This window comes from Poecilia latipinna, unplaced genomic scaffold (genome assembly GCF_001443285.1).
Source record: "Poecilia latipinna isolate Pla-1442-1.1 unplaced genomic scaffold, P_latipinna-1.0 Scaffold478, whole genome shotgun sequence".
In the NCBI taxonomy this organism is placed as follows: domain Eukaryota; kingdom Metazoa; phylum Chordata; class Actinopteri; order Cyprinodontiformes; family Poeciliidae; genus Poecilia; species Poecilia latipinna.
This window is the reverse complement of record NW_015113094.1, coordinates 165,327-179,389: the sequence shown is the minus strand read 5'-3', so window position 1 is coordinate 179,389 and position 14,063 is coordinate 165,327. Positions and strand designations below refer to the sequence as shown.

Sequence of the window (14,063 nt, the reverse complement as noted above, 5' to 3'; positions counted from 1 at the left end):
TATCGCTGCTTTATTCTTTAATTTTCATGAAAGATTGATGAGTATCAAAATGCTCACTAAAGCCCAGTGGAAGGAAAAGTCCTTACCCAACTCACTTTGGCAATGATCGACACATCAAAGAAGAAATATAAGCTTCTGAGAAAGATCAACATTGGTGCCAAAAGAAATTAATTTATAATTTTAGGCTTTAGAAATAACAAGAGACATGCTTATGACCTCTTATGGTCTATGATGTTTCATTACAACCTCCTTGGAAATAAGCAGAAACATAACTAGTGAGCGTTCAAAGACTTAAAACCATAAGGTTATTTTTCCTCTATTGTTGTAACAATAGAGAGTCGGATATATGCTGGTATAAATAACCAGAGTGCATTTTTTCAGGTCAGAAGTTGTTAATAATACCTTTGTTTCACCAGTAGTAATGTTCCTCGTGCTCAAACAAAGCTCTAATCGGAATATACTGAAAATAGCACATGTTTAGTTTCCATCCCATATAGTTTTAAACAGCTGTTTTTTTTTAAATCTTCAGATGATAACAGTGTTGCATCAACAAGACTGGAATAACTTAATATATCAACTTAATATTGCAACTAAGTTTTTTTTACTGAAGTCTTTCTGTCTCAAAAACTGCGCCTGAAAGTTCTCTACTTAAACCACAGGGATCCATCTCCAGCCTCGCTGATAACCATGCTGTCTCTCATCCTCTCCCACCTCTGACCTTCATGTTTCCCCTGGTTTTCCTCTGCATGTAAGGCCTTGCTGCAAGCCCGCTGCTCCTCTGGGGAAAAAAAAGCTGGTGTGTTAAAGGCCTTCTGGATGGATCATTATCCATTCTCAGACCTTCGGGTGCTTCTAAGTTATGTTTTATTCTTCATGTATCTGAATTTATTTGCTAAAACGTAAAATCAGAAAAAAGATCAGAAATGTAGTGAATAGCAGATGAGATTGATGACGGGGTTCCCGCTGTCTGGCGGTCAATCCTGGATGCCTTTAAGCCCACAGAGTTTGGTGTTGCTTCATACAGTGTTAATTTTAGCCTTCTTGTTTGTTCAGAAAATATGCAAGAGACATTTGTTTTGCAAAGCTATCCCAAAGTACCCCAGCGTCTGTGTGTTTTGTGATGCTTCGTAATGATTCTGGACCATCTGGAGGATCAAAAGGTCACAGGGATCCATTTAGACTAATCTTTGCCTTTAACACAATTTTCCACCAGAATCTTTAAATACTCTAAACGTGTTCTATTATGTTATACCGTACTTTCAGTCTTTCTCTATGAAACATGGTTCCATTTAGAGCCTCACAATATATTGAATTCCATTTATCACTACAGTATCAATGAGCTGTAGGAGGTTAATGTCTAGAGCATATTAGCCAATCAAAATACATCTTTTAGTCCTTTGTGTACATCTTGAACACGGAAAAGAAGGAAATGGAAAATGTGGTATTAGATCAATCATTAAGCGTCTTGGAATGTTAAAAAGCTGTGCTGTAATTTCACATTTTGTCTAATGTTGTGCAGCCTTGAATGATCTATTTTCAGGATTGATCACTGGGTCTCCGACTACAATTCTCTACCTGGTAACGTTTACCTGCACTGCTGTTTCTAGACACCTGAATCAAATGACTAGCTCAATCACCGAGCTGAGTATGCAGAGATAGATGGCACGTTGAAGCGATGGCACTGCCATTTATTTGGTTTGTGTGTGTTACGGAGCACACAAATCAATTACAGCAAATGTATTTTTATAGATTGTCTTATTTATTAATTGATTAAAATGTAGGAAACACAAAAGTTTCCTATGTTACACAGTGAGACAAACTTAGCCCAACTTAGCATAGGTTTGGTAACAAAACGAATACACTAAAAACATGCAGATGTTAAACTTAAAAAGGCAGACTGAATGAAAAGCTGTCTTCCTGTTTTTTGGTGTTTGATTAATTTTATTAGTTTTCCCACTGCAAACACAGACCATTTTCTTTTTCTGAGCTATCAGCCTCAATGTTCATTATCATCATAATTTAGACTGCAAAAGGATGGATGCTCAATGTCAGCCCATCGACCAGTCTAATTGATGGGGTGCTTACCATTTTCAGGTCACAAGGGTTTGTTTGAATGGACCTAAGAATAAGTGAATTTGCAGCACAGTCTCTGACTCCAGTGATGTTTTCAAACTCCTAAACCTAACGTATGCGGCGTTTGAGTCAACGTCTTCTTTAAGATAAATTTGTCTTTTATCTTTGCTTTGTTGATCCTTTTTAAGTCATTTTGGCTGCAACAATACTGAATTGAAGCTACCTCCAGTTTGCTGATTCACTGTCCAAAGACAGTGTTACTGTGAACTGAGGGCATTGCTCTGTGGGTATGGCGGCTCTGCTGAGTATCCAGAGGGCCATCTGGACAGGTGATGGCTACTCAAGACCTAAAAGTATTTGTTTTTCCATAACTTGGTGAGGTTGGCCCAGGACAATGCTTTACTCCTCTGTTTGATGGTACACTGTCATATTAATGCGTCTTCTGAATTTCAGCTGCTTCCAGCCTCAATAAGTCTCTGTCTGGGCGGCTCATTATCCCCTGACCTGGCATCATTAATTCTTGTTTGCTCAGAAAGAGACTGAATGTAGAAGTAGGTCAGAGCTTAAGGGTCCAGGTATTGATGCATCACACAAATACCTTTGATCGATGAGTCAAGTCCTGGAAAAGAAAAGAAAAAAAAACTGTAAGACAAATTCCTTGTAGACATTATCAGGTGTAAAATAGGATCAATAGGGTTGGAAGTGACACAGTTACACCCATGTCATTGATTGTTCTGGATCACATTAACTCCAAAAAAGGAATAATAAAAACTGTAAGAGGAATACTTGAGCAGTGTGTAAGAATGGCCTTATCACAGAGGATTTATTTTTCTATTTTGCATCACACTCCTGGACTATATGTAGAGTAGTGAACATAAAGCCCAGAATGAATTAAGAAAAGTAAAGATGAAGACATGAGTTTGTGTTAGAAACGGTTGTTTTTATGTTATTATTTTTTTAATGTAACAAACTCAGTCAAATCACCAGGTTAACAAAAGATTAACATTTTTAGAGGTTGTGAGAAATGTTTTCTCCCTTACAGATTATTGTTTATCATACCAAATTACTGTTTTTAATATTTTTTATTCATCTGGTGAAAACATTGCAGACAACCTAGTCGTACATTAGAATGTAATTCCTCCTTTATTAAATCATCAGTCAACTGAAATTAACCACTTTCTTTGAATTAAGTTTCTCTAACAACGGCCAGGCCTTTCCACTGAAGCAGAAAACTGTTAAATAAAACTTCTAGCGGCATTTCAGACAGCTTCCAGGAACAGTGGAGAACCTTTCCAGAAGTGTTTGGCTTAGCAAAATTATTCCCAATAGAGCATAAATAACTCACCGAAGAGATCAAAAAAGAAGCCGGAGGAACATCTGAAGCACAGGAAACCTCCATCTATAGGAGAGTCCCAAGATGAAACCCTCTGCTTACCAAAAGGAAAACAACGTGTGTGAAGACTGCAATGTAAAAGTCCATCTTAAATTTCTTTAAGATCTTGACAACCCCCAATTCTTCTGGGAAGACGTTCTGTGGACTGACGAGATGAAATGGGAATTTTTAAATAATTTTGAGATTTGCCAAAAATATTTCCAAAAATATAATTTCAGTTTCTTTGTAATAAAGAATTATATAGTTAAATCTGTGCAACATTATTCCTCCCTTATTTGTAGTCATGCCAACATACAGTAGTTACAGTAAATGCAGGATGGTAATTGACACTGTGCAGAGCTTCATAAACAGTGGGACGCTGCCTTCATGAAGTGTAAATTGTTAAGTTCCTCCCCTTTACTTTCCATGACTACTTCTCCTGCAGCTCTGCTGATGGACTTTTAATTTGCTCAGCGTCTCTGGTTCCTCGACGTGAGAGAACAGACACATTAAACTGCCACCACGCTGCTTTATGAGTTTGCACTCGTGTGGGATTATATGGATAAATTCTTCTTTTCTTCATTTTACAGGATTCCATCGTTTTGCTGAATTGTGTTGTGGTCTGTTGGATGTGCTGATTTCAAATAGCTGAACACTGTGGGTGGTCTCCCTGGTTTTATCTTCTGGTAGCGCCTTCACATTTAGCTTTTGTAATAGAGCTTCATTTCACAGCTCAGGGGATTACATGTGTGCCCTCACACAGGCTCCTCTTGTTTGGTGTTTCTTTTTTTGGGATTTGGGCTGTTGTGTAAAGAGAAGCGCTAACGCATTGCTGCAAGCTACGCACTTGCTTTCTCTGATTAATGCATTTTATGGGGGATACTGTCTGTATTTTAAGATTTCAGAATATTAGTAAAAAACAAAGCTTGGGCAAAAAAAAAAAAGAAGAATTAAAAAAAAAGGCTTCACTTGCATCAACTTCTTGTGACGTGGGACCACATATGTACTGTTCTGGTCTTGCACTGGGCAGCTGCAAAAAAATTGTCCTGGGGCCGCAAATGGACCCGGGGCCACACTTTGAACACCAATGTCTTAGATTGTTTAAGCAAAACTAATCTAAACTAGATACAAAAGGAAAAATATAAGATGAAATGTAAACTTTCTTCGCATGTCTTCATCAGCACTGATAATTTAAAACTTCCCACTGTTCCTCCACACTCTGGGACCTTATTTTCCACATAAAATGGAAAATTAACCTTCATCTAAAAGAGGACTTTGGACACTGACTAACAGTAATTTTGTTTTACCCCTTAGCCCTGGTAAAAAAACAAATCCCTGTGATGTCTTATTTAAGCGTGGTTTAACACAAGGAATGCAGAAGAACCCATGTCCTGGATACAGCTGTTTATAGCTCTTGAAGCTCTGGCTCCAGCTGCAGCCAATGTCTCTTCCAAACTTGAATGAAATTTGTAACAACACATTAAACATGCCATGCTTAAAAATCGTTTAGTCAATTTAACACTTTGAAATTCTCACAGTGGTGGAAAAAAACATTTCCAGTGCCAATCTTGCACAGTTAATCATGCAGTGGCATATATATATATATATATATATGCAAAAAAACTATATTTTGTGTGTTTTATTGACCTTATATTTTGGCATACTTCCAGAAAGTAGTGGTTCATGCAATGCATAAAGAACACTCTGAGATCAGTGTCTTTTAGGCCTTAAACTGAAGCAGGTAAAGCCAGCGGGATCGGTCATTAAAATGCTGCATTTGCATCTGATTTGGGAAGTCGAGAACAAAGTAGGGATATTATCATGTTCTGAGAACCTTTATTTACATAATGTGCCTTACAGCTGTTCTAGCCACATTCAGCAGCAGCCCTGTTACAGATAAATGACATAAAGCTATCTAGATATGGATAACTGCAGTCACCTTCTCACGTAACATGCAGCCTCCAACTTTGAACTCAAACGAAGTGGCTCGATTCTGAATCCTAATTAGCGTGCTTTACCCTTATTAAACTAGACAGCAATGCCAAACATGCACATGCAAACCTGTCAGCGGTTAGCTGGAAGTGCCGGAGCCGCTCTAAACTAACACATCCCTAATCATTCTGTCTGTTGTGTTCAGAGAAGAAAGGCGGCTACATACTCCCAAATCAGCAGCTGTAATTATGCAGTTTCAAAGTAATCTCTTGAAATGAGACGCTTGAATAATACAGTAGCATCACACTGCATGCTCTCCGGATACAAATAGGTCTCTCTTACCTTGTAATCTTTATTTTACTATCCTTTGTGATTTATATGTTTTTTGAAGTAAACATTAGGGCAAATAGTTTACCGTGAAATGATTTTTCTGCAGAATACTATACTTTTTTTTTCTATATAGCGTAGTACAACTACTGTAAGGTGGTGCCAACTGCTTAATCGGTTGGGCTGGCTGCTCAGGTAGCTGGTCTGCAGTCTTCTGCTTAATAAATATGCTGCACTTAACATGCAACGGCTTTCTTTGGAATCTCTCTTAAAGGACTCCAAACCAAATAAATATTATGAAAATTGCTCAAGCATTTTTAAATCTCTGTACACTTCTACAGCAAAAGAGTCTTTTTTTTTCCTACTGTCATCACATGGCTGCAAAGTTAACGACTTGATGCAATCAGCTCCCCATGGTCATCGCATGGTTTCTCTAGAGCTGGCTTTCCCCCCCTACCTTTTCAACACTCTAAACATGTTTTTTCCACTGCATTGTGTTATAACTTGAATCACATCTGAATGCATGTTACCAAACTTAAGTTTATCCGTATAACAGGATTAATTTGATTGTATATTTCAGGATTTAAATTGTATCTGTCTGCCTTGCAAAGTCAAGTATTTGGAGCTGCAGTCTCCGCCTCAGCTCCCGTCCCACAGAACACCCGAGCCCCCGCCTCTCAGCTCCATCAGACTAGTGGCAGCTGTAATTAGGAAACACCTGGGGTAGCTGCTATGCTGCCGAGTTCTTCATTTGAACTACTTCTGAGTCCTTCTCTCATTAGAAAGATGTGATGTTGTGAACCGCATCATTGTTGTGATGAGGAGCTCAAGAGGATCTGTTGAAAAGGGAAGGAGCATATTGAAGCGACAGAAGCCAATTTCAAGGCATCTGTCTTTTTTTTTTTTTTTTTAGAAAGGGGACTCTGAATGACATTGTCATGATTAAATCTGCATAGAATATTAACAGTTTTACGTGAATAAACTTTCCATTTTTTGAAAAATATATTTATTACATAATTACTCATCATATCATTATATATATTTATAGAAACAAAACTAGCAATCTGCAACAAAAATGCACACAATCACACATTATAGATGAAGGGCAGGTTTGTAGAGACTGATGAAAAGGTGAATCAGGAACAGACCGTGGTGGTACGGAATGATTTTTGAGGTTGTTGCATTTAGCTTACCTACTGTGAAGGTCATAAAAAAAAAAATAGTTTGTGCAAAATTAATCTATGGTTTGTAGCATTATCCGTACTTTGTACATGGAGGACCTGGAGTTTATGGCAAAAGCCAGAGTACAACCTGAACAGGTCACCAGTCTATCATAGGTTCACCAGGGGCATGCACACACCAAGTCTGGTGTGAATATGGCAGGCCCCTTATAATGGGGTAGAAGAAAAATCCCTAAACAGTATGGCAGCCCTGCATTACAAAGCAGAATATATCTAAAAGATGTACAACATATTCATTGTCACTGTGACTTCTATTGTAGGCACAGGAGGAAAACTCCAATACTGAGTTTTCTGTTCAGATGTGTCTCAGCAGTCTTTATTTTTAAAGCCCATATGCGTTGTCATTTTTTTTTTCCTGAGCACATTGCACAACAAAAGCTTCACACAACAAACAAACAGACCCACAAGGCTCCTCTTAAACACCTCACTGTATCAAGAGTCAGACAAAATCTGTCTTTGAGCTGACTCTGCAAGCTCATTATAACGCGTCTAATCCTTCAAACACACGCGGTTCGTCTCGCTCTCCCTCGGTGCTCCCCACGGTCTGAGAAGCATAACATCAGTCTTATGGGGAATGAGACATACAATGTGAGCCCCTGATCCAACCCCCTCGCTCCCGCTGCTTGGCTGAACACACTTTGCATCCTCCGCTTTTTCTCAGAGCCCACTCAGGTGCATTATGGAAATGTCTTCTGTCATCTTCAGTGTTGCAAAAGCTTCCTCTGGGATATACAGTCGCAGCAAATGGCTGCATCTGAAGAGCAGACATTAGTGATGAAATAGCTGTTCAACAGTTCAGGGCATATCACTGACAGGTCTTCCTTTCCCTCAGTGATGCTCTGAGTGTTCTGTTGAAGCCCGTTGAAGGCTGAGTTGACCAACACTGTTCCACGATCAAGAACTCTCTGTATGAGATGATGACTTACTGAATGTACGGCTGCTGCTTCCGGCTCTGTCCATCACAATCATCTTGAGAGAACATCTGAGATTAGTTCAGATCTCCTGTAATGTTTTGTTGTTGTTTGCTGTAAAGTTTAAGGTCATGCGGTTACATTTAACTCTATGGGCGTTCAGGAAGATTTATATATAAATGACACACTTTACAACAACAATTCACAGTAGTCATAGGTGACCTTGCCGTTGTAGCGTGTGATTTAAAGTCATAACAGAAGAAGAATGCCATGCAAAGCACAGTTTTGTTAATATTACTATTTTATTATGCAATTTTTTTTCTTCACATTTTCTCTGGAATAAAATAAATGTTGTAGCAGTTGGTTTGAAAAATGTTATTGATTTCTTATGTAAACATGGGCTACAGTCGTTTTTGGTTTCAGGACCATGGACAGCTTCAGATTGATATACCTGCATGCCATTTTTCCGAGCAGCTCCTTCTGGGACCACATAATGAAAGGGAACCAGTCATTCTAGCGTCATCGGTCTATTAGTGTGTTCTGACCTGATTAACCTGAAAAAGAACCAGGTTGCATGGATTTTGTTGCTGTTATTTCAGTTAGGATAAATCCTTCCCTTTACGCTGTTGACTATAACGATAGGGCAGATTTAAAGGGTCCTGGTCTTTTTTTGAGACTTTTTCTTTATTCCCTTGTTGTTGCACATTTCCTCAGATTGTATCCTCTCAGTCAGGGTAGGATTATGCAACAGCCAAACAAAGCAAAAACACAAGCATGCGCATGTAAAAATGACACTCTGCTCTTTGTTTATACACCAGCTGCTTGTTCGGCACGGCTCCTGACGAGGGAGTGAACCGTGAGCTGTGTGTACTTACATCATTGTCCAAAATCATATTTTCTCTTGTCGTGGTCTTGGTACCCGTGGGGATGTGAGAACCAACAGTTGCCGCCATGAAAGGCTGAGTGAAATGGGCTATTTGCTCTCTCTGAGTCACACATACACGAGGGTCAGAACTTTAACACCTTCATTTCAGCCAATTAAATACGTAGATTTCAATGCATTAAAAGTTTTAACGTAAATAATTATATGTTTTATTTGCATACAAAGGTTCCGGCTAGACATGCAAAACATGTCGCAGCAACAAGCACCGATGTGCTCAACAGCATCCACATTTCTAAAATAGTATTTTTCCAAAGAAGCACTTGAATGATTAGGGCAGCGACTGAAAGGTGAATAACTTTAAATATTCCGTATTAGCAGTAAAAAGTGTTTCTGAATTGAAAGTGTATATATATAAACTGTAAAGTTTGTGGTCATAAATATTTGCAGAAACTCGACGGAGGCCGATGTTAAGGAGGCTGTCATCCTCAGATTTCGTTGAGTATCTTTCCTTTGTGTAACACGTTTTATACAGTGCTAGAAAAAAGGTCAAATCAAACCACATAAATTAAAAAAAAAAAAAAAAACAAGATTAGGCCTGCACCACTCAACTAAACAAGATAAGAAGAGAGAAACTATATAATTTAAATTGAAACAAAGATGAAATAATGATTGCGAGGCTGATTGTCTAGACTCTGCAGGCCCTCCTGTGTAAACAAAGACAGCAACAGAGGTGCTTGCCCTATGTCTGCCCATCAAATTTAAAATGGTTCAAGTTAATCGATCGATGTTACACCATTGTGTGGACAAAACTCAATTGGTTGCCTCACTCACTTTGCAGAGCATTCTATTAAAATATGCAGATAGGAGTAGCACTTGCTGTTTATGCTTTTGTCCTGTTGTAAGTGAATATGTGGTGTAGGTGAGTGGGTGTAGGGACAGATGTTCATGTTGTGTTTGCCAGAACCTGCCTGTGTGACTGCGTGTGTGTGTGTGCGAGCCGCTATAAATCCAGCTATCGCTTGTTGGAAACTAGAGAATGGTCACTCTGTTTGAAAGACAGAGTGAGATACTCCACACTAATCACGCCGTCTCGGAGCACCGCAGCGGACCGGACCCCGTCTGAGCATGCTCATTCGTGGGATTAATTAGCAAACTTCAATGAGTACCTAATGATGTTGTCAGAGAGCTTTTCAGTGGCTCTTTCCCCACTTCTGCAGTAAATGTGTGCTAAAACTGGAGGCATGAGTTTGGCTGTGCGGATGGAGGGAGTTGATTGTCACTCTGTAATTTTCGGTCTGACAACCTTGTAAGTGCGAGAGGCGTAGGTGTGCCAGTGACAAGGAGCTTGCTTTCAGCTGACAGCCCCACAATGCCTGTTACCCAATGTTTCCCACCAGTCACATTCGCATTATTCAAATCTTTGGAAATGTCAACAGAGCAAACCTCCAACTTTTTGGAGGTTTGCTTTCAATTTGAAGCCCCCAGAGATCCGCAGACCCGTTATAGAGCAGCAACAGGAGGCCTACGGAAAATATAGACCTCTGTTTGGAGTATTTGTAAGTGAAGACAAGGTTTGATAACCACAGCTTTAGGTCGTCTCGTTTGGCTTCGGACACTGAGCCTCGCTGTACGTCCACCATCCTCAACCTGGAACCATTGAACTCTGTGTTTGTCAGACATCGTGGTGAACAACTTCCTAGTGTCTGTGTAAGTACAGATGTGCTGAATGACAGGCTGTGCTATCAGTAGAGCTGATGGTGTTTTAAAAAACCAAGGAACAGTGTCAGAGGTTAGCGATCGGCTAATAAGCATTCTGCTCCAGCGAAGACATGTGATTCCCTCTGACATTAACCCACAATTTTTAGATAGTTTAAGAAAACATTGACTGAACTCACAGCTTGGTGCTGGCCCATTTTAATGGAGCTGTTGTCAAAGAGTGTAATAAGTTTTTATATTATTGTCATCAAAGATTTGCCACCCTCGTGTAATTTTCTTGGTTTATGAAGGAAAAAGCCTTTAGCAAGAGGTTTATAATAAACAAACACAAATGGTAAAAATCTAATTAGGAATCAACACTGACTTTTTAATTAAAATATAACAAAAAGTTATGCTCATTGTTGATCCAAAGATCAGTCTTAGGACTCAGGGAGTTCATATAAAGACTTAAAGGCTTAAGAAAAACAGAATAGATGTGATGTTTGTTAATGTATCTCTTGCAAGAAAAATTTAAAACAGCCTGAGTATGGAAATGGTCAGAAGCTACTTGCTTTTCAGTAGCTACAGTTTCACTGCTTGCTTCTCCCCAGTCGTGTTGTGCAAACAAGCATGATTAGGTTGATATCTCGGGGAAATTGGATAGTAGTCTGGCTCATGGTTCACTGCAGACAGAAACTAAGTTCTTTGATTTCACTGGGAGCCTCTTGGGGTTCTGCTTTTTCTCAACACAGCAGCGACTTCAGAAATGTCTCTCAGAGGGACAAGCAGAGACCAATCACATTTCAGTGTCGCACCCTATAGGAGTCTCTCGTCTCATTGATGTCACTTTGTTTAACTCTAATTCCTTCTGTTTTGTTCAGGTTCGTCTTGGTATTCACCTGCCTGGTCCTTTCTGTGTTCTCAACCATCCCTGCTCATCAGGACACCTCCTCCAAATGCCTACTAATTCTGGTAAGAAAACCTTGAACCAGAAAAAATAAAAAAAATCTAATTCGTTCTTCTGAGCCCATCGCACAGGAGTTTAAACATTAAACTGTCTGGAGCGGGATAATGGCCAACGCTGAGGGCTCTTCTCATTTCTCTAATATGCAAATCCTGAACCTTTTATTAGCAGAGTCTGTGGACTGGAATAAGGATGTCACAAGAGTTGTTCCAGTCCACTCATGTGACTCTGTTTACACTTGACTCAGAAATGTATGAAAAACATATAAAGCTCAGTTTGAAAGTCAAATTAAAGTTCTTATATTAATTAGTTCTTTTTTTTTCTGGAAATTTTGCATTATATTAATTCTTCAAAAAATAGTTTCAAATTTTTAGGAGAATGTTTCTTAAGGTCATTTTATTTTCATTTAATCTTTAAAAAGTATTTACACTTTTTTTTTTCTTCTCGCAGTTGTCAAAAAGTTTGAAAACCAGTGCTCTCCATCAGGCCTGTATGAGTGTAAGACTCTGACCACAGAGCAGACTGTGCACTCTTCCCCAGAGTAAAAATATAAGTAAATTTGTTTTCCATGTGCTGATGAGGTACCTTGTCCTCCATATGACACTGTTCACTGCAGTTAATATCAGTGCAATTGGCTGGTCTCAGTCTCATTGTTGGAGAAAATGTTAAATAACCTTTCTAAGTTTTCCTTATTGTATAAAATATTGACCATCACGTAGTTCCGTGACAAATAAGTGAGAAACAAATTAAGAGCCTTATTAATTAACTGTGAATTTTCTTTTTATTAAACCTATTTTGATTTTATGTTTGACAAACGTTTGGCTGTCAGCAGAGTCTAGACTGGCTAAATAAATGCTAACAGTATCTCTCCAAGCATCTCCCTAGACTCTAGACAAAGTCGTCAAGGAGAAACTCAGTGCCACATTTGTTCACCTGTCCCTAATTTATTTTGGCTGCAAACTTTCAAACCCTCAGTTACAGATTCTTTAAGTACCCATAACACCAAATGGAGCTCATTTGGTGTTATGAGATAGAGATTTAAGTAGAACAGATAGAGCCACCGGTGGGCACAGGAGCAAAAATGCTTTTAAAAGTCTCCTAAAATTATTTTACATTTGTGGGTTTTTTTTTTCCTTCCTCTTCTTTGAAAAGCCTGTAGCAGAAAGGAAAGGTCACTCTTTTGTGCACTGCAGCAATTCCTGCAGACAATTGCCCCTGCAGCTGTCGCTACCATTTCACAAAGTGCACCCCACTAATTGCATCAGAGTTACATCTAATGGAAGCAGAAGCAGTGTGTGTGCATTAACAGAGGACCTACCTTAGTCATTATCACACAAAAAGCTCTCTGCACCTGGTGACAAACAATAAGGCAATAATGAGGCAGAATGTGTGATGAATCCACAAAATAACAAGCAAAGCTTGAAATGCAAATATGTTCTTTGGAGACTAAATATCGCAACCTCTTTAAAAAAAAAAAAAAAAAAAAAAACTAACCAAAGGATTAGATGAAGGTTGTTAACGTCACGTTTGCTCCACTTCATTGGTACCAATTTCTGGCAGGCCTTCTTTGCTTGCAAACATTCATCCAGTAAGTTCTCTCGACTGGACATCTGCACTCCACAATTTGCAGTACATCTTGCAATATATGCAAACCAGTGATGTCTTAAATGCTTCTGTTTGCAAGGAGCCAACATATATGGCAACTGCCAGGTTATCTGCCGGCAAGCATAGAAGACTACACTTATGTCTGCTGAACTAAAACACCTCCTGCCTGTGCTTTCTGTCATGTACCTCTCTCTCAAGATTCTCCATTTGCTTGTGTGACTTTTCCAACAGGAGTTTGTGATGATCGTTGTGTTTGGTTTGGAGTATATCATACGCATCTGGTCGGCAGGATGCTGCTGCCGCTACAGAGGATGGCAGGGCCGTCTGCGCTTCGCCAGGAAGCCCTTCTGTGTCATAGGTGAGTTAAACCTCTCCATCACTCTGACCATTGGCCCTTACTGATGGAGAACACTTACTGTCTCTGAACTCAGTCCCACAGCAAGCCGTAATGACCATGGTTTGCTGGTTTCATTTTAGCTGTTGTCAGAGGTTTAAAAAGCAGAGAGGAGGCAAAATGTTATCCTTTCCTATGTTCAGACTTGGATATTTTGGCTTTGAACATACAGAAGTGTGATATTGAGGGGTAAAGAGGCACGGTTTATGCTGCTTCTCTTGCCTGGCCATAGCTGCTGTTTGCAAGGCTGAGGGAATAAGAGGAAAGCAAAAGGGTGAACATCAAGCTCAAACGTCAAGAAAAAAGAGTTAAATTTGAGTGAACTTTGAAAGAGAGCAAAAATGTTTATGATAGAATGAAAGCAAGGTGTCATCTGTGGCTTTCTGGAAAGTGGTTGCTTCAGGCTTCTTTATATGTTCATGTTCAAAAATAAAAGCAAGATTTTAGGAGGTTTTATTCTGAGCAAAAAAAATCACTGCTGCAGAAAGCCCTTTCATATGTAAAAGACTTTGACCCGAACTGATATCCTCTAGAAAATCTGGCATGAATAAATACATAAAAACATTCTTGGAAAGAAAAAGCAACAACAAAAAAAAAAAAACATTTTGGGAAAAATAGAGTTGATTTTGAAGGCCTTGTAAAAATCAATTTAAAATCTGAAAAGTG

At 39.1% G+C, this 14,063-nt stretch overlaps 1 protein-coding gene across 4 annotated transcripts in view; it reads left to right on the top strand.

Annotated features, from left to right (window-relative positions):
• The window catches only part of kcnq5b (potassium voltage-gated channel, KQT-like subfamily, member 5b), a 109,949-nt gene that overhangs the window by 69,787 nt on the left and 26,099 nt on the right, over positions 1-14,063 (top strand). For all 4 annotated transcript variants that reach the window (XM_015039627.1, XM_015039629.1, XM_015039628.1 and 1 more), the window contains exons 2-3: positions 11,316-11,406; positions 13,235-13,361. In XM_015039627.1, coding sequence (XP_014895113.1) covers positions 11,316-11,406; positions 13,235-13,361 — 218 coding nt within the window. The remainder of the gene's footprint in view (positions 1-11,315; positions 11,407-13,234; positions 13,362-14,063) is intronic.